The sequence below is a fragment of the Boleophthalmus pectinirostris genome, unplaced genomic scaffold, assembly GCF_026225935.1.
Source record: "Boleophthalmus pectinirostris isolate CB_2022bp ecotype Guang Dong unplaced genomic scaffold, ASM2622593v1 HiC_scaffold_23, whole genome shotgun sequence".
Lineage (NCBI taxonomy): Eukaryota > Metazoa > Chordata > Actinopteri > Gobiiformes > Gobiidae > Boleophthalmus > Boleophthalmus pectinirostris.
The window spans coordinates 18,333,463-18,357,701 of NW_026571207.1; the positions used below are offsets into that span (position 1 = coordinate 18,333,463).

Consider the following 24,239-nt stretch of genomic DNA (forward strand, 5'->3'; position numbering starts at 1 on the left):
ACTGTGCTGAAAGTGACACAATATGAAAAACACAAAGGAGTTCTTCACAAGTGTTGCAGATTGTTGGATTCCACTTATGGGCTGCAGACTGTCCTCATGTTACAAAACCTTCTATTTCAGCCCCACGGTTCAAAGGATTTGGCATTCATTTACAGACACACTGATAATGTAAAAGAAGTGAATTTAATAGGATGAAGTACACAGAATCACAGTGTTGAGACTAAAGGTGGAGAGTTCAATCAACAAGTTATTATTTCAGAGTATTCGGGTTTGTTTACAACATGGTGGCACCCACACGACTGTTTACCAATCCCTTTAAATGTGCTCCAAAATATCCCTTTAACAGTGTTACATTCTTGTTTAGGTACTGACTGGTTTGGGTACCGACTTCAGTGAACAGTTTTATTCAAATGTGTTACATTTCTTGACATCACACAAACGTGAAAAATTTACAGGATATTAGAAAAGAAACTGGTTTAAAGTCTATCAGCTAAAACTGAATACAAAAAGTAAACTTGATCGATGAATGTAGAGTGACATTTTGGCTAAAATGACCAATGACAAGCATCTACACACAAAAGAAAACACAATTAAAATAAATACATTATACATTATTAATATTATTGGGAGCCATTTGCCTTTAACCAGTAGTCAGTGTCCATTCAGATACATAGCCCCGGTCATCACTCAACAATCATTAACTGTATAAATACTTATTTACATAGCATAGCTAAATACTTAGTAATTCCTCATTTTCTTTCTGGTTAGTTGGAAATTCAAATTCTTTTCAATTCTGAAGAAGTGTCAAATTGTGAAATATTTGCTGTGGTTTTGAAACTGATGCAATACTATTGACACACTGGGTTTCTACTTGATATAATACTTCACAAACACTGTCTTGCATACAAAACACAGGCACTAATACAAACTCTCTCTACCAGCTAATATCTTTATAGTCTAAGTGGCTTCTCTTGTCCCTTGTTTATCTCTGTGTGAATTCACAGCTGCTCTGCTGCGAGCTAAAGGATATCTTCCATAACTGTAGAAGGGGCTGAATGAGATGTGAAAGACATGGATGAAGAGACAGAGGTCTGTCAGGAAGATCTGCAGATGGAAGTGCACGTCAAAACTAACATCGGCTGTAAATATATCAAAACATGCGCCTATCTGTTTCACCACTCATTGGCCGAAGACTACAACTTTATAAACTATGTACAGTTTAACAATGGCTATGTTTTTGCTTTGTTTAGTCTAGATCAGTGGTTCTCAGCAGCAGTAACAGGCCACAAAGAATGCATTTTGGCATCACTGGGTTGATTTGAACATTACGATACTCAAATACTCCCAGAGAAACACAGATGTTTAACTGACTCTAACAAGATGATATCTGCCAGTTCTATTTTATAATACACCAGAGGATCCACTGGACTAAACTGTATAATGTTGCCGTTTACTCTGACTGAGCACTGGTATTGAAGGTATGAACAGGTGGTGGATCTTAGTTGCATTGGACAGTGCAACTGCAACAATAAGGCACTGTTTTAAGTGTCTGCCGTCATTTATGAAAAGTCTTCAATAACACTCCAATGGTCACCTGATTTTATATTTTTCATCAAACTGAAGTATCAAAATGGAAGGACTGTTTTGATCAGTTCGTGACAGCATTGACTGCAGCAATAACTTAAAAAGCCCCCTGCTGGACATCATTATGAATTTACCTCACTCAGCTTCCTTGTGATTTGCATAGCATGTAATATGTGCACAAAAAAACAACAACTTTGCCAATGGCTCGATTATACTTTCACAATACACATTACTATGCAATTTTAAATAATGGACAACAGTCACATGAGCTGCTCCAAAGGAGGACCTGTTTTTGTTGTATCCAGCACAGTCTTATCCATGCAGTGTTAGGAAACAGGATACAGCTCACATCCCATCATGTCCTCCATCTTTCCATAAGAGTTCATATTTGATTAAGAGGTCTCTGTAGGAACCGCTGCATTAACTCTTGTGTTACCAGGTGATTGAATGATGCGCACACCAATTGTTCAACTGTTTATTTCCTGAGTGCGCAAAATGCTGGAGGAGGTGGGGCAAGGACACAGACTCCGCCCCCTGATAAAGTTAGTGGGGCTTGTCCTTGGCGATGGATGTCTCGGCGTCAGTCTCCGGGGAGGCCAGTGGGGGCAGTTTGGCGGTGGGCGGCTGCTCCTCTTTAGGAGAGTGGCTCTTCTCTCCTGCTGAGCCAGCACTGGCCTTGGCTTCGTCAGGAGTGTGCTCATTTGGGATGAGTGGAGCTGTGGTTTTCTGTGGGCAGAGGACAGGATGCTAAGACATGGTGCTAAGAGATGCCAAGAGGAGCAAAACTGCATACCTAGGCAAAAACATGATCAGGTTGAAAGGCATGTCAATTCTATATGTAATATTAAAATTAGAGTTTGCACTGAGCTTTGGACTATAAACATTAAAACTGACAACAATGGAATACTGAATTCTGTATTCAAAACAATGTGTAAATTTAGAAATAATAAAAGGCATGGCTTCTAACAGCTGTCTTTTGCTGTTGCTGTTTTCAAGATTAAAAAAAAAAAAAAAATGTCTAAAATTACTTGCATTAATGGCCTAAAATGTATTTCCGTTCTTCTTGCACTGTTAAATATTTCAAAAGCCAGAGATCTACTAAACTTTGTCCCATAATAATCCCATTAAAAAGAGTAGATGTGGCTCACCGTAGTTTGTGGTGCAGTATCGTTGTTAGCAGAGGGAAGAGCAGCCAAATCATCCTGCATCAGACCTCTTCTGTCCAACACACTGAAGTAAAACAAGATATTAAAAGAAATGATCAATATGTGATGGTAAAAGCTACACTGTGTGGTTGTAGCATGCGCATAATTACCTAGGATAGGTGGGCCCACAGAGCACCTCACAGCAGTTTTTGATGATGTTCTTGTGACTGTATGGATTCTGGACCCGGTTCTTCCCTGACCACGACCCTTTGATCTGTGGAAAAAATGTGAATAACCTATTTACCAAAACATCTGTTATTTCACATTCAGTGTCCTTCAACCAAACAAAAAGACTCATAACTCTTTCAAATGCTTGTTTCCATATCCCACAGGCTTGGTTATGGTCGTCTACAAGCATCCAAACTGATCATTTGGAGTTTTGCATCACAATGTGTACATCAATTACAATACGCAAGGCCAATGCATCTCTACCAAACATCAGTGTTAAAGACAAAAGAGGCAGCACAGTAGCTGACACTTTGCAAATGTACTGGTGGTGAACCATAAACAGTTTTATTGTACAATTTAACAACAGGATCTTTAATTAGAGCCTGCACCAGACATGAATCCAACTTTATTTGTTTATTCTATAACAGAAACTCACAGAATCAGTCTTTAAAGATAGACTACATGATGTACGTAATGAATACAGCCGTTATTTAGCCACAACCCAAGAAACCACATGCTACCTTCAACCTTTGAACAATTTATCTTTTTCCCCTAATTTTAGCATCTCAACATTGAGAGGGGCAGATATTAAAACATGTAAATGTACATATATTACATATACATATACATGTATTTATATTTAAAATGTATATTGTGTATATTGTTTATGGTAAAAAAAACACATTAAAAGATTGTTTGGGCACATTTCTATTGGACTGACAAAATATCTTCTGATTATCATACTCGCAATAAAAGATATAGATATAGATTTGTATCAATATTGCTCACTGTTACTTGTAGACATAAATAAATAGTCAACCTGACTTTGTCACACAGCACAGACTTGTGGTTTTACGATAAACAACCTAAAACCACAATGAGATCATACAGAATGATCACAGCACACAGACTACCATCACTAGTATGACTATTACTATTATTAAGAGGTGTTTCTATGCTCAGTTCAGCCGTACAGAGTCACCTCAGAGTGCACTGAGTGACCCAGTGGCACTGGAGTGGAGAACTCACTGCAGAAAGACTTTGGTTTGTGAAATGTAGGTCAAAGCAGCTCTAGGTGCTGTAGCCTGTGTGTGAGCGGAGTACAGAGCATGTGCCATATGGAGCCCAGCAACAGCCCTCCAGGAGCCTCTTTTTAGACAGCATTTTCTGCTGCAGTTTTCCACTTCACTGTGTGTATGCTAAGCCCCTCTCCTGCCTCTCCCTCCTTGCAGTGTTTTGGCGGTGTGCCCAGCCCTGCAGATATCGACGCATCTATTATTAGTCCAATCACTAATATTGAAGCAGAGGGTCTGACAGCCATTGTGTCAACTCCTGCACCAGCGTCACACTGTGTATGCTCATCACTGAGCTTCATTACTGATTAAATGTACAAAAATGAGGCCAACATCCCACAGGACACAACCAGAGGGATTATGAATTAATCATTACAAAGTATGAGTGCATGCAGTAGCTTTCAGGCATATAGGACCAGAGCCTCCACTGCTGTTGCTTAGTGTGAGAGCCCCTGCTGTCAGACGAAAGCTCACAAATACCTCAATAAAGTACACAGGCTTTTGAAGTACTATACACAGGCTCAGAGACTTGGCATACACTGTCTATTCATCCACCTGCACAGCCTGCCTCCCATCAGGCCTCTGTCCTCAGAGCAGTGACTAAACAGTGACTCGATTCTAATGTGCTCAACAAATCAATACTTTCCCCTCATTTAGCCTCAGACGGGAAGCTCACTCCTCACACGCTCAGTGGGTTTAGACAGGAATTATTTTAGGAATAAAAGAAGCCATTTAAGCACTTTTTATAATGCAGTCTATTTCAGAGCATAAAATTGCTGCTATTAGCATTTCAAGAGAAGCTTTTCTGTTTGACAAATTATGACATAATGTACAATGTTTGGCTACATTTCTCTTGTAATTTGATTAGTTTAAGAGGACAAAAAGGCAGCTTGGGTTCAATATACTGCTCTTTGTCTGAGCAAATGTCTCATTTCTCCCCTCTGCCTCTCTCTTTAAGATAACCACAGCAAACTATCTGCTTTCTATCTGTACTTAAGTTTGTTGTGATCCTAAAATTGCTGCTTGTAACTAGAGTTCAAAATACACTGATTTTGAAATCAGCATAAACCCTCCTTTTGGTGGTTCTTATCAAAAACATGAACAGTTTTAGTTTCTTTACTCGATGTCATTGGATGGTAGTGTTGTCTTTAGTACTTAAGAAAATCACATAAATTGGAGCAAATTGTGCCTTTCGTGAATAGTTTTACAGTGGTCTTGATCTTTATCAGAGGTAGTACAAAACGGTAACATAACAATAAAACCACTATTTTCTGTCATATATTACATTATATTGTCTAAAAAATTAGCATTTTTACCATTGTGGTGTCAAAACTGGTATCAAGTACTAAGCGTTTTCCTCACTATCAAAACTGAGCTTGAAAATGTTGTAATGCTGTGACCACAGACCGTATAAAGAAGTGGACTAAGGAAGTGTGATATCACCCATGTGAAGCTCACGATGCGAACAGTTATAGGAGTGAATTTGGACCAGAGTTCCATATTTCATATTAGGAATAGTAATTTATTTACATACAATATAGAGAAATAAAAACACAAGGATCATGTAGAGCAGGTTAATACAAATATTTTAAGACCAAAATGACAAGGCTCACTGCAGCAGTTCCAGAGAGAGGGGTGACAATTTTTCACTATAAAGTCAATTGGAAAGTCAATGGAGCTGGAAACGCTCCCACGGTCACTTACTATTTGGAACATGGTGGCTTGCGGGTTGGCCATGTCCAATCATATATACAGTCTGTGATTGTGACAAAATAGGTGGGGCTCATCTTTTCAGAGCTCTTGTATATAGCGATATATTTTTATTAGTATATTTCTATATTTCATTTTTACTTGTGCATTTCTATAATTATGCCTTATTTGACACCAGTCTCTTGCTATTTCTGCTACTTATTTTCATTCATATTTTTTTTCTCTTTGTTATTATAATATGTTATGATCTGTGTCCAAATAATTTCCCTTGTGGTCCAATTAAGTTTGTCTAAGTCTAATTGTTGAAGTTTGCAGCTAAAGTCATGAGTGCATTTACTGGTACATTGAGCAGTTCATTGTTGTAGTGTTAAACCTAACCAAACAAGATGCAAAGTGGCAGAGATCAGATGTGACTATGCAACTGTTGTGAGCTGAAAAGCACTTACGTCTTCGTTGGTTGTTTGGTTCAGAGAGATTAGGTAAGTGTGGAAGCCTGTCAGTCCCACTACTGACCACAAAGTGAAGAAACACACCAACAACTCGATGACAGTGAGGAGCAGTTAAAGAAACAACAGCAGATGTTTAGCAGTTATCAATGCTATAACGTGACAACACAGAGATTAAACATTGACCAACAGAGAAAGGGAAAAAAGACAAAGAGGAGGGGCAAAGGACAGGGAAAATTATGAAGGAACAGAACATAAGTTATTCAGTGTCCACGAGTGAGGGCTTTAAGGGTCACACTACATCAAAATTATAACTGAACTCAGAAGTAAATCTGGACTAGACCAGAACTAAACTAGGACTAGTGGAGGACCAAACCAAGTCTGCACCAGGATTACACTGGGACCAACGTGAACGCACCCATAGTGTGCAATAAAACTAATATAAAAGGATATGTGCCAGGTGTTTCCTTCAGTGTGTTCAGAAAGCCACTGACCACAGAGCCTGAAAAATAAACAAGTAAAATTCAATATCAAAACATGACATTCATATTTATTTGCAAAATACATCAAATAGTAGTTTTACAACAGATTTACATATTCTTTTACCCCATACTTCTACTCATAACTTGTTTATATGGGAATGTATAGTGTGTATGTGCTTTGATGTTTCTCTAATTTTGACTTCATTTTTAATTTAACTTAATAAATTATAGTTTTACACCGATCAAGAAGCTATTTTTGAAGAAAAGTAAAAAAAAATATGTTGAAAATGACAGGAAGTAGCATGCTCTAAAACAGGGGTGCTCACACTTTTTCAGCATGCGAGCTACTTACAAAATGACCAAGTCAAAATGATCCGCTCTATGCTGTAGACCTGCTTTGTGCCAACACTGCAACACAAATTTAGACTCGTTTTTGCTTCACGTTTCGTCTTGCTCTTCTAATCAGCGCACACTGTGGAAGGGGCTTGTTTTCGCTGTACGCAGGAAGGAGCGAGAGCGTGAAAAGGCGAGGGGCGGCGTGCTGACGTGAGCCAGATGGACAGGTAGGATGTTTAGGAAGTTGAACCTGCCCTGTGATGCACGCTGGTACACGAGGGCACACGCTGTTGCAGACAAAGCCGTGCATAGGGAGCGTGTGTGTTTGTGATGTGCCGTAGAGTCTCCGCGGGTTTCAAATGAGCACACAGGCTGCACTGAGACGCCCCACACGCTCCTGCACCCCGGTACAAGTTTATTGCCAACAGCAGTGGCTGTAATGAAATATAATCGCACTTGTTGAGTGTCAGACCTTGAGTGAGAGACAAGACTGAGTCCAAACGCGAGTCCGAGACGAGACATGGCGATCTACTCACACGACCTTGGCGATCGACTGTTAGATCGCGATCGATATATTGAGCACCCCTGCTCTAAAACATCACACTGGGGGAAAATCCTATCAAAAAGTTAGACACAATTTACACAAAAAATATTTTTTCTGATACTTTAAAGACAGTTTTAAAAAATATTTGTATTTGTCAGTTAATAATTTCCATGCACATTATAGAGGGGTTATGCTGGGTAAGAGTTATGGTAATGTGATGTCACAATTTCCAGGAAGGAAGTAAAATTTCAAACCTAAAAAATGTCCAAATTGGGAAAATGAGTGAACTTTTTGCAGAAGTCTTAAATATGTTAATTTTAACTATGTTCTAGAAAAAAGAGAAGTCAAACCTGTCATAGCCCTATAGCAACATTTTCAAATCTGAACTTGCTCTGTGCTGGAGACAGTATTACTTACGCATAGCCACGTGGACAATATCGAAAGTGAAGATGTAGATGGTGAGCAGGGACAAGGAGAGTGTGAACAGGTAGAAATATCTGTAGTTCCTCTTGCCCACACAATTGCCCACCCAGGGACAGTGGTGATCAAAGCGGTCTGGTCACAAGAGACAGAACATCTGGATCAATTATACATCAGTGTTAAAAATAAAACTAAACTGCCCTGTGTGTCACTGTTGTCCAAATATAAACCTTTATGTCATTACTTCTCTGCTCTCATTTGGAAGGGACACTGATAACATCTAGACACATTCAATAAAGCCATGATTGATGATTTCTCGGCATCACACAGCTCTGCAACATAATTATATTTGTACTGTGATACGTAGACCAAAGTTGTTTTATGTAGTTGCTTGTACTGAGCTACAGTGTAAATACACTGAATCATTCACAACAGAAACACATATTAGAACATGCTGATTATATTGTATTGTTACGTATAATATTACCTTATATTGAGAAAAACAATTCAGAGGGTTTGTACTAACTTTGTCTTGAATGAAGTGAAAATTACATTCTATTAAGTTAAAATCATTATATTTCAAACAGACAACAGCTAGTTAAAAACATTTGGCTGTACTTTCATTCCCAACCTATATTATCTTATATAATCATAGTATAATCTTATATTAAAAAGTGATTGGGGAATTCTGTGACACCAGATTAAAGTGAACCTGTCGACAGCATTTGAACAAAGAAATGGCAGTCTTCAGGATGACTGAGCATTTCTCTCTGAGCTGCCTCTGTGCACTCCCATATCACCTGTCAGTCTATAAGCTTCAAACACTTTCTTTAATCACAAGCCAAATGGAGTTAGACAAAGACATTTTTAGTTTTAAAAGAATCTCTTAAAATAAAGTTAAGACATAAATAACAGCTATTTTCACCTATTTTTTCTATTTTTGGACCAAACACCTGCCTGTCTCTAAGCTTCAAATGCTTTCTATTATCAGGAGCAAAATGGAGCGTTCACACTTTACAACGACTTACTATACTTTCATTAGATTTGAACAGACTGAACTCACAATGAACAAATCGTTGTCAAGAATGATTCTGGCTTAGTAATTACTTTATTAATACTCTAACCCCTAATCTTTCTGGAGTTGGCATGTCCCTGCCTGGTTCCAAGAAAACTGGAGTTGAAAACCATCCTTCAGAACATTCTCCATGGAGATAGATATGTTTTATTAGCCAGGCTGGTGCCACCTAAGGCCTCCGCTCAATTTCCTTTTGCTCCAGCGACTAGGTCAGGAATCAGAATACACTAGATGGTTCACAAAAAACCCTGGAAGTAAGAGTTCGGGCACCAGCAAATCAAGCGAAGAGGCATACATTCTGTGTTGGCAACAATTCCCGAGACTGAGGATTAAAAGCTGGAACAAAGAGAATGTTTGAGGAATTTTATCAAGGGGAAAGACGTTATTGCCCTTCTTCCTACAGGATTTGGGAAAAACTTAATATACCAGTTAGCCCTGTTAACATAAGTCACAACCAAATAGCAGCGACTGGTTAAATTTAAAAAAAAAGTACCCGCCTACCATCAAGCGAAAAAATTCTGAGAGGTCAGGCGATTTCCACAAAGTGAAACCGGCTGATGAATCAGGCTAAGGTTTTATGCCATAATGTAGAAAATTATAGCTAAAACATTTCCATGTAAACAAGCAGGAGGAGGCGCTCTTCCAGGCCAAATAAGAGACAGGGTCGATGAGCTGGAAACCTACTCGGACTAAGTAAGGACACCTGTTTTTCTAAGTTTTCAGTGCAATAAAAACAACCAATATGAAAAAACACAATATATTTTTTTGATTAAATTACATATTGCGACTTTAAGTAGTTACTAAGCCTGAGTCATTCTTAATAAACAATTTGTTCATTATTTCAAGGGCATTTCAAGGCCCTCACTTTTCCTGCACAAGCTTTAAAAACAAGCTATTTTCTCCAGATTTTTCTCTTTATAAACAAAACTCTTGAGCCTTATTGTTTCCTCACCGACGCAGTTGTCACAGATGCTGCAGTGTGAGGCCCGCGGGGGTCTGAAGATCTTGCAGGTGTAGCAATACTTGAGTTTGACAATCTGGTTGTTGATTTGCACGTTGCGGATCCTCGGTGGGGCGCGTTGACCGGGTGGCACGTTTCCGTTGGCAGCCTCTGAATAAAACACACAAGGCACTTTTATTGTTAATACATAAAGTTCATTGTCTGAATGACTAGACTTTGGATTAGGGGAGTTACTGGGATCTTCCTCCTGCATATTTTGTGAAGAATGAGCAAGTGTTGACAATGGCTACAGAAAATGAGGTACAAATCTGAACAGGTGGACCTTGAAAACTCAATACAATATTTATGTTGGGGTCTGAGCAGAAATGGGCTACTGAAATGAATTTATGAGTGTTCATTCCTATTATACTAAACCCCACAGCGATATACACACTGCTTCTTTCTACATACATTTACCTCTTTGCCATTATGTTACTCAGCAGGGGTCTGGAGCACAGTGAGGCAAGCTAATGAAGAGCAGGCTGCAAATGTACTGTAACATACTATAGAGGGTAATCGAGGGGTTAATGGAACATAACAGTAATGTGTCTTTTTCTAGAATGGTTTCTGAGAATACAGCTCCGGAAATCCATGATACATTGAGACCTGTTTAGAGGAAACAAAATGGAGTGATTTAAAACATTAAGAACACACAATAAAACATTACATGGCAATATAAAACTGGCATGAATGTGGTATCCCACGACTCCATCCCATTGTCAATGTACATGCGAATGTGTTCTTAGATACTTATTTTATTGAAGTTACTTCAAGATTCTTGAGGGGCAAGTGTTTCACAGACAGTCATAACAAACAATAGACAGCCTCTATAAAAGTTATGGTAATATATAGTATAGTAATGTAAAGTTTATTTCAGCAAAAGATTTGAATTAATAATCTGCTGTAGTGTATAAACTTAGAACAATAGTATTTGGAAACGTTCAGTTTATCTGCGCAGTGGCTTGTGGGATACCTCAGAGCTCCTTACCACTGGTTAGAAACATGGATCTATTCAAATAAGGAACCTCCCGAGCTTACTCTGCTAAAGGAGCTCATGGTTATGGTTATCGTACAGTTAACAGCGTTAACGCAAAGATGAGTCTGACTTGATTTGTTTTATTTTTGAATGAAAAGAAGGCAATATGTATAATGTATTCCTTTATTTTAGTAAAATTATTATTTTTGTATACAGGTGCAGAAGCACTTTGTTGCTACATGAATTGTAGGAATAAACTAAGACCTAAAAATAAAAAAGACCTTGTGGAATTTGGCATATTTGTTTTTGCAGTAGTGGTGGTGGTTGTGGTGGTGGGGTATTTTTCCTGTACAGATATGGAGATATATACAGTATATATCGAGATATTGCAAAATATATAGAGATATATTTTTTGCTTCATAATGCCCAGCCCATTGTATTGCTATTAAATGATGGTTTAAATTAAGATGTATCAAAGTATTTAGTCAAATCTAAAAGTGAACTGTATCCCATGCCAGAAACTGCTGCTGAATTTGTGTCTGGAGGATTAGACAGTGCAGAATGAATGAGTCATCTTGGGGGATAATGGCTCTCTCATGGGCTGGGGGAGCAAAGTCTGCTGTGGTATTACATATTCCAGGAGGAAGCTTGTACTCACATTAACACCCCCCCATGGGACCAGTGTCTAACAGGCTACAGCCTTACAGCAGCATCCACAGTCCCTCTGCAGTCACTGTACACATGGTACCTGCCTCAGCCCTCTATTAGCTCGCCCACATCTGACTGTAGCAATAACAAAGACACTCCAGGCCTACACTTTTTAACAGCTCAGAATGAAAAGCTGGGGATGGTGAATGGTGAGATTTTTGTCATTTTTTGTTACTCCACAGAAGGCTACAAGTGACCCAGTTTAGGGCGGTGAATGATGAATGTCTGGCTATTTCAGGTTTACAGTTGTCAGGGGGAATGTAAAATATGAAACTAAAAAGGGAAGCCATGACCACTTCTGTTCAGGGAATGAGGGCCTCAGTCTAATGAACATAAAAGGTCAAGAAAAAGACAGACATAAAAACGTACTGAAAAATAGTGCTGACTAGTGAACTTGTTAAAATTCTCTTAAAATGCATTCAAACTTATAATGCAATATGAATACACAACAGATAAAGCCCACCTAAATCAACAGGGTTGTATGAATGGTATCCAGTGTAAAATACCAACATTACCAAACACATTTTTTCTTTTTTCTTTATTTTGTATATTTGAGTGTGGTCTTTTAATATCTATGGACTATGGGAGTGTCCCAAATATAGATTTAATCACAATACAACAAGGATGTAGGCCTTTTGTCTACCATTAGTCATTGTAGCTACATTATTTAATTTAGATAAGGATTTATACAGACAACAAGAGAAAGAAAAAGTGCAAATATACAATTTAGCATACTTTTCTTGTCTGGTCAGTGCATTTTGGGTCAAATATTTTGTTGGATCAGAGAGATTTTTGAGAGTTGAGAGCTTTTGCCAATTCCATGCCCCATTTAGTTCAGTAATTGGCAAGCCTTTAGCTGACCAACAAATAAAGGGTCTTGTTTTTATAACAACAAAAATATAAAATACACAAACTCATAAATCGTCTTTCAATTCATAGCAGCCAGGTATATGTTTGAGTCACTATTCTTTGCAGTAAAGCCTCAGTCTCGGTCATACGTGAGTCAGAGCTGTGATGAGAGAAGTGACTCTCAAAGGACTTCACACCCTTTTGAGATCTGCTCACCTCTGACACACACATGCACAGTGACTATAACCAGTTATATCTGATACCACAAAAGAGAGCTGGGAAGGAGGGCATAAAATACACATGAAAATAATTCTGTTTGTTTGTTTGTTTGTTTCTAGCAAATAACCATCTTTATTTCAGATTCTGACGGGTGTAGATTGTTTTATAATCCCACCTGCTCAGTACAAAATGGCAGCTTTAACTTCATATATTGTACACAAAAAGCAAAAGAAGAAATGCATTGAGGAATAGCATGTTTGCACAACTGACCCACTGAGTTCTATTGACTTCACCATTGAATAGCTGTAGATAACAGGGTGTTGCCAGGGCATTGTTATCAGCACAGACTAAACACATTTGGAGGTGAAACAGAGGCGCAATGGTAAAATCTATTCTCATAAATTATTATATAAATTGGTGGAGACATTTCAGTTCCAGTGTTTAATAACTAACTAAAGAGAAGTGTAGATATCTGGAAAGTATTTTCAATGACATTATAGTGTTTATTCCTATTGTGGAAATGCAATAATCTTGTGTCTTACCAATCTCCATCTCAATGAAGGTGGCTTCATCTGGGAGAGCCCGAGGCAGCACCCCAGGGTCACTGAAGCTGGTCCTCAGCAGCATGGCCATGACAAAGAGGAAGAGGACAGCAGCGAAAACAGGGATGGCAGGAGACAAGTGGACAGCTAGGTATGGACACCTGCAAGAAACACAAATACAAACATTTCATTAGTTACTTCAGGCAAGGCAAGCACAGTTTGTACACAAAGTAATTCAAAGTGCTTTACAGAATAAGAAATATGACATTAAAATCATAATACAAACAAATCAAAAACATAAATAATTATAAAATTAACATTAGGCAAAAACTAGTCAGCTGCACAAGTATGAAGAGCAAAAATAATTTCCGTTTACAGTTTACAGTGCACATTTTAAACACACCAAAAGCAATAGCATTTGAGAAAAGATACAATTTTAACTAAACTAATACATTTCATAAGTTCATAAGAGTTCATGTCATTCTCTAAACTAAAGAGTTAGCAGATGTTGTTGTTTGCCAAGGGCATTCCAAATAATTACAGTGATTTAATAACTGTATCCATTGAATTTGATCAGCGTTTATAACTAGAGAAATAAAAAATATAAAAAGGTCTTGTATTAAGTGCAAGGTTGTGAACTTTATTGATGGTTAAGCACAACTGAATAAGAAGCGGATTTCCACAGTCTCCTCACCTTCTTGGCGAAAGGGGAGACATTTTCTAAACCTAGGGGTCGAGTCTAAAATCACTAGGGCACAAGGGATAAACAGAGCGATAAACACTGCACAGTACAGAACAGCAGCCCTGGCTTCTGCATCCCTTAATAAATAGTTAAAACCTGACTCTGTATGATCTGCTCATATTCATAATGCATCACTAATGTCCACTGCAGACTTCATACAAATTAAACGCCAACTAAAACTTGAGATTGTATTGAGTTCTCACTTGGATGCCTATATAAATATTCACAGTACATCCATCATAATTCAAGCAATGCCTTACAGTACATAAGATATGTGCGTGGAGGCTAATTATTTTCCATTAACATCGAGAAGACATGCTTTCAAGGTTTTCCCAGAGTTAAACACTAATGTATCTGCATTCATCAGCTTGGCAGAGAAGGTTTGAGTGGCACATCCTACACAGAAAAAGCAGTGACACAAACTCATTTGTCATAGTGACACTAAAGCAGAGGTGCTATTTTCAGTATGTTCCACAATGAACCTGCTAGAGCTGATACAGTTTTCTGGGATGTATGTCATGAGCCCCATAAGCCAAGGAGTTTTAACAGTATCACATAACAACAGATGCTATAGTATTACAACACAGAGAAGTGCCTTAACAGTTTAGAATAAAGTAATATTCACATTATGACTATTATTAGTATAGCTTCTATTATTATGATTTGTGAAAATTATTTTATTTGCTTGTAGCAGACCTACATATATCCAAATATGACTGTACAGTGATATTAACCTTTTGTAGTAAAATGCTGTAGGAAGGCAAAATGCTATGACAACCTTTTGTGCAGTCATAATTCATTAAGGCTGAACACAGTAAAGACTAGGTTATTGTTCCAACTGAATTTCTGTAATAGAGCAAAGGATCATGGTCTATATTGTCTCCTATTACAAACCACACATCTAATGTACTGGCTCATACAGTACTATTCCATATACACTGTTTTTATACACATGACACAGTACAAACCACTCCTGTCTGCCTTCCCCTCCACGTGCTCCAGTCTGACAGCATACCTGTGGCCACACACACACACACACCTGCTGGAAACACACACACCTGCTCAACCCGTCTGAGCTGTTTCCTGCACTTCCTACTGCACTCTAATGGAAACAACAACCTGCAGAGTTCAGATCGATGTCAGTTTCCAGCCAACAGGCCTGTGAGTTATGTGTGCACTATTTGTGGTGCAGAGATGTCGACCAGAGAAGGAGGAAGGCAGCCTGTCGATGCAGTCTAATCCCCATAATGATGACTGCTTGGTATTTGAAGGCACACTCTATCATTTCTTCCCATCAGCCCCTTGCGTCCTTCCTGTGTGCGACCATTTCCTGAAGTGCAGAGGAACAGGGAGGTGCTGTGTGTGTGGTCATCATCACAAACTCCACTCAGTCAACTCCAGACCAAGTCCATCAGGTCAAGCAACAACAGAGCACCTTGTCCTCATTCAGTCATCTGCCTACTTCTATGATAGTTCAATTATCAAATTAAATCTAGTGTCAATAATGAAAATGTGTATTATGCTCCATAAGTGTGTTGGGACAAGCCTTTGGAAATGTAGTTACGTTTTTAGGCTGTTAGTGTTCACACAGAATGAACTGTCTTATTATGATGTCAATAGGAACCACAAGCAGTATAACGAATGCCTTAACTATTTGTTTTGAACTATTTAAAGTATGTGCACAGCAGTGGAGATTACACTTCTGAAAAAATGATCAAATGAATCAAATAGCTGAATGGTCAGCTGTTGCTTTCTGTTCCTTATAGCCACAAAAAGCTGGGTAAGAAAGTCTTTGTCCACTCAGCTCCTTTTGCCAGGAACATGTTGCAGAAAGACTGGAAATTGACCGAGCGCTTGTCCTTAAATCCTTTTAAATCGAAGGTGAAATCATCAGAGATCCCCTCAATAATGTGCATTTGTTTTCCTAACCTGTGATCCATGTAATTTTATTGTTTGTATGTATGTTGTAATTTGTAATTGCTTTATTCCCTGTTTAAATAAAGGTTAAATAAAATGTAATAAAAATAAAAAGATCACTGACTAATCCACACAGTATAAAAACAGCTTGAGCAGCTAAAGGCAAAACAGATAACATAACTGTAGGAATTGCATAAGAATGACAAATCCTTTACTCCCCTAAAAGCGTGAACAGACTTCATTTGAAAAAAAAAAAAGCACAACACTGCATTGAATTACATTAATGGCTTCCTAATGAGGTCATGGGGCTATCCGGGATTACAAGGGAATGTCATTATGACTCAGGACTTTTTCTTCAAGCTTTTTATCTTGTGATTTTATTAATACTTAAACAAATGTGAGCTGTTGTCAACCTGCACGAATCATGCCATCAATGAATTATGTACGGAAACATTTGCACTCACTGGCCTTTTTCCACCAGGTTTATGAGTACTGTAGAAAATAGAGAATTCACTTTCTTTTCAATACATTTCTGTAAAGAATACATATTGTTTTCTATGTAGTATTTTATATGATCATTATATTGTCTCTTTGATGATCTTATAACTAGAAAAACAAGCATGACGGTCTTTACACATGTGCATTCTGTTTAAAGCTAAAACATATCGTCCAGACTAAGTCACTCTTCATTATGCAACCTTTAAATACCACACAAGAGACAAAATGTCAGCAAATGTCTGTATTCTGTAACTAGGATTAAAGCTGGGATTACTGATTACATCACTCGTCACTATGTCCACATGTAGGGGGAGTCAGAATTATGAATAAACTAAATAAAACAACAAAATGGCTCTGATAGAAAAATATTAGCATTAAACAAATAATACAAATATGGACAAACTATAGAGACTGAGCTGGCCTAGTGCCTTCCACAGAACAAAGCACTGCACAAAGCTCACTGTAAATGGAGCATCTAGTCTCAGTGGGCATAAATCATGTTACCGCTTGTTTAGCTGGGACCAGGAGCTGCCCCCCATTGGCTGGTGAAGAGACAGGGTGGGAGCTGCGAGGAGCTAAGGGCCAGTGAGGCACCACATACAGCTGTAGTGCACCATCACCACATGTGCATATGTGCTCCTGCATCCTGGGCTCTTTTACTTTAGTGGCCCTTTACAGTAATCCACTCAATCCTGTTTGTTATAATAGAAGATGATTAGTCTAGCTGTAAGGTCGCTTTCCACGTAGATTTTATTTGTTCCTAATAGTTTTTTCCCGTTTATGGATCCTTGCTTCCGCTGTTTAGCACAAATTAAACCCAGCAAGAGCTCCGTTTGCTTTATGCTGATGGCTAGTGATAAAAATGATATATGAGCCAGTACAAGTACTGCCTTCTATATGATGACCAAACTACAATTAAAGTACAGAAATAGATCATTGGGCTCAACCAAAATACATGGGTATTATGAGAATTCTCAGCACCAAAACAATCAACCTTTTAAGGATAATAAAACAGTCAGCATTATTAGCTAAAGATATTGTTATAGTGATTTAGCAACCACAATTTCAAAACTTGTCAAACAAAATTCATGGCAATAATATTATGGCCTTTCAACTGACATATTTACACTAGTGAAATTGTGACCAAATTAAATCATTAAGACTAGATTTAGTCTTGATTTTATAAAAAACTCTGGTTTTGCCTAACGTGTGTCTTTAACAGAGCATTCACTCATTTAACACATCCATTAAAAATGAGACTAAACTGGGACTAAACCTGGACTAGTATAAGACCAACCAGTGAACTGGGCTGAAACTGAACAAATTTTAATGCACCCTAAATCAATCCAAAAAGCAAACCAAATCATAATGTCACACAATCATACTAGCAAACCTGCTGCTTAGATTTGAGCTCAATGGGGAGCTTGGGCCTCACAAGATGCTTTGTCAGATATGATGAACTTTGAAAAAAGAAGCCAAAGTTGACTGGTCTAATCTCGACAATAATATCATCCCTGATAGAGATAATAAGGTTCAGTTGTAATATGAACAGAGTCGACCAACAGCCTGGCAGCCATTAACCCGCACACAGCCCTGCTCGACCATGGTGCTGAATCTGAGCCGCCTCTCTCTCTCCGCTCTGGACAACAGCTACTTGTGTCTCAACTCAATAATAGTGCAGTGCAAAGAGATGGCAGGGCTTGGGTAGGGCTGAGGCTACACTGCCTTAAATCATATTGCCCTGGTATCATTTTACACACACCAGTGAAGGCCATATGTACAGTGTGGCAAGATTGTGCATCATTATATTCTGTCAATAAATCATTGTGGGTAAATGGGGCAAATAGTGCAACCAGCAATCAGTAGTGATTGAATGACCGCTTGTAATTATTGCTCCAACACATTTAATCAAAAGTTTGGATAGAAGATTATTTACAGTGCTTCTTTTCTAGTAAAAAATCATATAGGAAATTCCCTCTACTTAGGTGTAACTACTAAGGAACTAAGAACTGCTTGGCCAACAGCATAGCTAACCTTTCTGAGCAAATATGAGGCTGAACAGCTAAAGTCATTAAATATTTAACATCTCCACAAGGGATCAATCACATACATTTTCTTCTGTGGAAAGATTTGCCAGTAACTCAGCAGAGCCAGGCTTTCAGGGCAGATTTGTTACTAATATGTCACAGAGTAGGCCACAGGTCACAGGAGTCAGAAAGCACAAGCGAATGTTGATTGTACGTATCATATTACCTTTACAGATGCCATAAACGACTAATACTGATAAGGGCAGAACTCCTTTAAAGCTACAGTAAGGAGGGATCAGCAGTGTCAGTTACAGATGGGTGAAGAGTCACTGAGCAGGGGCCTAATATAACAGGCCTGTTGAAGCCTGCAATGTAGCCCTAAACTTGTTTTAAATTTGGCACATTTTAGGCCACATTTGAAATTAGGGTTAAGGGTTTGCATTTATGTAGACCCACCCATTTATTTTTGATATTTCCTATTGAGGTATACACAATTAGGCCTGTGAACAGTAAATCTTGCTGCTAGGATAAGATATGTTTATAGTACTTACTCAAATGCGAAGAAGAGAGAGCAGGTCCCCACGATGAGGAACAGGGTTAGATAGAAGACTCCCTTTTGCCGGGCCATCATCACCCTGCCGTCGCAACAGAAGCTGTTCTTGCCCGGGAGCTTCTCCCATTTGCGCACCTTCCTCGTTATCATCACCGCCGACATGATGCTGCCTCCAACGGTCGGGATGTGGAGGATGGTGTAGCCTACTGCCGCAGGATAACCAGGGGAGTGCTCAGGAAATAGAACAATGTCCTCAAGATTGAAATGACAATTAAGTGAAAACAAAGAGTCCAGTTAATAATACCGAAACAGCGTGAGCAAAATCAAGGCTGTGAACCATTTTCCTCGCGTAGTAGTGTCGCAGTCACATCATCAATTTATTTAATCCGTAGCCTAATATTCCCGGGCCGTTTCCCGTCTTACTGCAGCATGTCATTTCAACACTAATGCTCAAAAACACGGTTTCGGTCCGTCTCTGTTGAGGAGAGGCACGGAGCGAGCGCAAAATCATCCGAAAGCCTGCGACAGATGTTTCCCACAAGAGGCAGGCGAAGACTGCATGAGAGCGGACCTTGACCGGCTGACATTCATATCATCTCTAATCTGCAAAAATATGAAACAAATACTCACAGAAAATGCCCAGTAAGGTTGTCAAAACGCACGGATAAAAATGAATACAACAATAACTACAATACTTAACAAAAATAGAGAAATTACAGTGGTGAGGGCGCTTGCGCTGCTTAATGTGGTTTTTCCTGCAGATAGCAGAACTCGCTTTTAGTCAATGGCAGCAGAAAACACGCCTAGATTGAAATGTCTAATCTTAAAGGGGCAGAACAGGTTGAACAAAAACACCAACATATGACAAACCGTAAATTCATTTTTATATAGATATATTAAAACAGCTGTCTCAGTATTTAAGGGTGTAACAAAACACACAACAAATAGATTATATTACATTAACCATAAACTTTCACTTAGCTACGTGAAATAAATGTAATTTGACCAACTTCGTGATATTTTACTGTACTATGACACTGGATTAGTAATAGCCTAATATTGTTGTTAGTGCCATATGCTCCTGAACCATCTCACGCTCTGAGGACCTCAGGGGCCAGCCTCCTGCTGGTGCCCAGAGTCAAGACTAAACATGGGGAGTCAGCATTTCAGTTTTATGCAGCTGAAATCTGGAACAGTCTTCCTGAAGATGAGGGACACCTCAGCTCTGACAATGTTTAAATCTAGGTTCAAAATTGTTCTGTTTAGCTGTGCATATGACGATTTTCTTCAGCACTCGTCTCTTTTAATGTTGCCCTGCCTATTTAGACCCCATTTTAAAAGGCACTGTTTAAAGTTCACTATGTCATGTTGTGGTGGATGGTCTGTCACCTGCTTGTCTCTGGGATGTTATTGTTTTGCCTAATGTTCTATTGTAAGGCATCAATTTTGTATATTGTATTTATTCAGTTACAGGTGTATTTATTACTGAAAAATACCATGCAGAATGTGTATTCTTACTGTGAGCTCGCCTCTAAAGATCTATAACTTGGGCTGGCGGTCACCTCTACATCTCTGTTACGTGCCACGGGAGCCTAGGGGGTGGCACGGTAACTGAAAAAGGTGTTAAAATGAACCGGGTGTGGAACAAAACGGGAAGCGTGGTGAGGTGAAAAAAAAGAAGGATATTTATTACAAAAACGTAGATCGAGATAACACAAAAATAAACAACTAAAGATCACTGCAGCACAGGACCCACTCGTCCCACTTCTCGGGTTGGCTCCGGCTTTTATACCCCCGCTGATTAGTAGGACCAGGTGAGGCAGATCAGCGGGGCGGATCCGGGGTGGGTGGATCTGAGGTGGGGTGAGGCAAGGGAAAAAAAAAACGAGGACGGCATCCGTCACAATCTCCATGAGGATAGATGAGTTTAATGCCATACTGGGGAACATTTTCATGCAGATGAGTAGATAACAGCGCCTCCACCAGAAAAGTTAGTATCATCTTACTGTCGGCTCCAGTGGTGAAAAATTTAAATGCTGAGAACTTCACCTAACAGATGAAATAAATACATGATTAGACTTGAATAAAAGGTTATTTAACAATCAACTATCAACAGGATGGCTGGATCATAAAAACAGGCCTATAAGATGTGAGAATTTCCAAGTTGACATAGCTTACTTCTTGTTGAAAGCTGTTTACGGTCCATATATGGGCAGATTCATTGATTGATTGTATTTAACTGACCTTGGCTATCAACTGTTCTAGCTGTTTTTAGCCTATGGGTGTTAAAAACAAGTATGAAAAATGCATCTGATGTAGAAAAGAGCTCGTTATAAACATGCGCCATGAGTCTAACGGCAGAAGAACCTGTGTGACTCCAGAGCACTTCAGAAACGCATTTACAACTTCATGAACAGAAAAGACACATCAGCCTTAAAATAGAAGACTAGAGACAAGTCCACACAGAGTGTTCATGTCACAAGACTGCACGTGTATGTGTAAGTGTGTATTCTCTTGTCTCCTGCAGCTGTCCAGCTCCCCTGTCTGAGCCCTGGTCTGACTCCACATGTTAAAGAAGAACCCAACATCAAACAGGAGGAAGATCAGCTTCAAGTGTGAGTCTCAGACACTTTCAAATAGCAATTCTTTATTTTGTTATTGATTCTTCTTCATTTCTATTACAAATATTTAGATTGGGTTTGAAATATACAAATGTATCTTATGTTTTTCAGGTCTGTCCCAGAGTTTAGTGCAGTGAGCGTAAAGACAGAAGAGTCCCCACTGCTTCTACAAAGACAAACTGAGCAGAGAGAGAACACACAAGAACAGGACATCAGCGCAGAGACACTTGTTCATAGTGAGGACACAAAGGGAGAGACACTCAGAGATTGAGGGAGACACAGAATATGTATGTTAACATCACATATGAACAATTTGTCAGATAACTATAGCATAACCAACAGAACATAAGTTTACCAAATTCTCCATCTCACTCCAAAACACTAAATCCATTGAATCCATTGAATCCTTCATCCACTGTGTCACTTCTGAGCAACTCCACACAACTTCAAGTCAAGCTAAACATTATGATTCCTGTCGGGAGACATGGAGAAGCACTGGTTATATTTTTATAATGGAACTTTTATAAAATGGATGCGTGATTTCGGAAGCAAGTGAATTCTCAGAGTGCCAGAAGAGGAAAAAATTAGACAGGATTTGAGAAAGTTTGGTACATTTTAGAGGGTTACTGTCAATCAGAGGTGGTTTAGTCCTGGTTTAGTTCTGGGTTGAACCATAATAACTTTTGTTTTAGTCCTAGTTTGGATCTATTTTAGTGCAGCTCTTTTTAGGTTTTGTCAGTCTGCAGCGGTCAGTATCTTAAATCCTGGTTTAGTCCTGGGTTAGACCTGTTTTAGTCCTGGGTATACCCGTTTAGACCTGGTTTTGGACTAGGTTACACCTGATTTAAACCTGTTTTAGTGCTATTCTGTTCTAGTATTCTGTACCTGCAGTGGTCAGTAGGGTTTACTCCTGGTCTAGACCTGGTTCACTCCAGCTCTTGAGGGTGTTCTCAGTCAGCAGAGGTCAGTCTATATCAGAGGATCTTTAGACCTGGTTTAGACCTGAGATAGGTCTGGTTTAGACATGGTTTAGGCTTGGCTTAGGCCTGGTTTAGACCTGGTTTAGTCCTGGTTTAGACCTGGTTTAGACCTGGTTTAGTCCTGGTTGAGTCCTGGTTGAGTCCTGGTTGAGTCCTGGTTTAGACCTGGTTTAGTCCTGGTTGAGTCCTGGTTTAGACCTGGTTTAGACCTGGTTTAGTCCTGGTTGAGTCCTGGTTGAGTCCTGGTTGAGTCCTGGTTGAGTCCTGGTTTAGACCTGGTTTAGTCCTGGTTGAGTCTGGTTTGACCTGGTTTTGGTTTAGACCTGGTTTAGTCCTGGTTGAGTCCTGGTTGAGTCCTGGTTGAGTCCTGGTTTAGACCTGGTTTAGTCCTGGTTGAGTCCTGGTTTAGACCTAGTTTAGACCTGGTTTAGTCCTGGTTTAGTCCTGGTTGAGTCCTGGTTGAGTCCTGGTTTAGACCTGGTTTAGTCCTGGTTTAGTCCTGGTTTAGAGTCCTGGTTTAGACCTGGTTTAGTCCTGGTTGAGTCCTGGTTTAGTCCTGGTTTGAGTCCTGGTTTAGACCTGGTTTAGTCCTGGTTGAGTCCTGGTTTAGTCCTGGTTGAGTCCTGGTTTAGACCTGGTTGAGTCCTGGTTTAGACCTGGTTTAGACCTGGTTGAGTCCTGGTTTAGGCCTGGTTTAGACCTGGTTGAGTCCTGGTTTAGACCTGGTTCACTCCAGCTCTTGAGGGTGTTCTCAGTCAGCAGAGGTCAGTCTATATCAGAGGATCTTTAGACCTGGTTTAGACCTGAGATAGGTCTGGTTTAGACATGGTTTAGGCTTGGCTTAGGCCTGGTTTAGACCTGGTTTAGTCCTGGTTTAGACCTGGTTTTACCTGGTTTAGTCCTGGTTTGAGTCCTGGTTGAGTCCTGGTTGAGTCCTGGTTTAGACCTGGTTTAGTCCTGGTTGAGTCCTGGTTTAGACCTGGTTTAGACCTGGTTTAGTCCTGGTTGAGTCCTGGTTGAGTCCTGGTTGAGACCTGGTTTAGACCTGGTTTAGTCCTGGTTGAGTCCTGGTTTAGACCTGGTTTAGACCTGGTTTAGTCCTGGTTGAGTCCTGGTTGAGTCCTGGTTGAGTCCTGGTTTAGACCTGGTTTAGTCCTGGTTGAGTCCTGGTTTAGACCTAGTTTAGACCTGGTTTAGTCCTGGTTTAGTCCTGGTTGAGTCCTGGTTGAGTCCTGGTTTAGACCTGGTTGAGTCCTGGTTTAGTCCTGGTTGAGTCCTGGTTTAGACCTGGTTTAGTCCTGGTTTAGTCCTGGTTGAGTCCTGGTTTAGTCCTGGTTGAGTCCTGGTTTAGACCTGGTTTAGTCCTGGTTGAGTCCTGGTTTAGACCTGGTTTAGACCTGGTTGAGTCCTGGTTTAGGCCTGGTTTAGACCTGGTTGAGTCCTGGTTTAGACCTGGTTTAGTCCTGGGTTAGACCTGGTTAAGTCGTGGTTTAGGCTTGGTTTAGACCTGGTTTAGTCCTGGTTGAGTCCTGGTTTAGTCCTGGTTGAGTCCTGGTTTAGACCT

At 39.5% G+C, this 24,239-nt stretch overlaps 1 protein-coding gene and 1 long non-coding RNA gene across 2 annotated transcripts; one reads left to right on the forward strand and one right to left on the reverse strand.

Moving 5' to 3' along the window:
* Nucleotides 1–164: 164 nt before the first annotated feature.
* zdhhc9 (zinc finger DHHC-type palmitoyltransferase 9) lies at nucleotides 165–19,851 on the reverse strand. The gene is made up of 10 exons (XM_055158982.1): nucleotides 19,792–19,851; nucleotides 19,073–19,677; nucleotides 13,338–13,498; nucleotides 9,996–10,154; nucleotides 7,966–8,103; nucleotides 6,640–6,688; nucleotides 6,187–6,289; nucleotides 2,900–3,003; nucleotides 2,733–2,814; nucleotides 165–2,310 (listed from the first exon to the last, which is right to left on the reverse strand). Exons 2-10 carry the CDS (start codon nucleotides 19,234–19,236, stop codon nucleotides 2,128–2,130), a joined length of 1,143 nt encoding a protein of 380 aa, XP_055014957.1. The 5' UTR covers nucleotides 19,237–19,677; nucleotides 19,792–19,851; the 3' UTR covers nucleotides 165–2,127.
* A 1,112-nt stretch (nucleotides 19,852–20,963) lies between these two features.
* Nucleotides 20,964–21,962, forward strand: LOC129410518 (uncharacterized). The gene is made up of 3 exons (XR_008632896.1): nucleotides 20,964–21,064; nucleotides 21,602–21,689; nucleotides 21,807–21,962. It is a non-coding gene; the product is annotated as an uncharacterized LOC129410518 (long non-coding RNA).
* The last annotated feature ends 2,277 nt before the right edge of the window (nucleotides 21,963–24,239 follow it).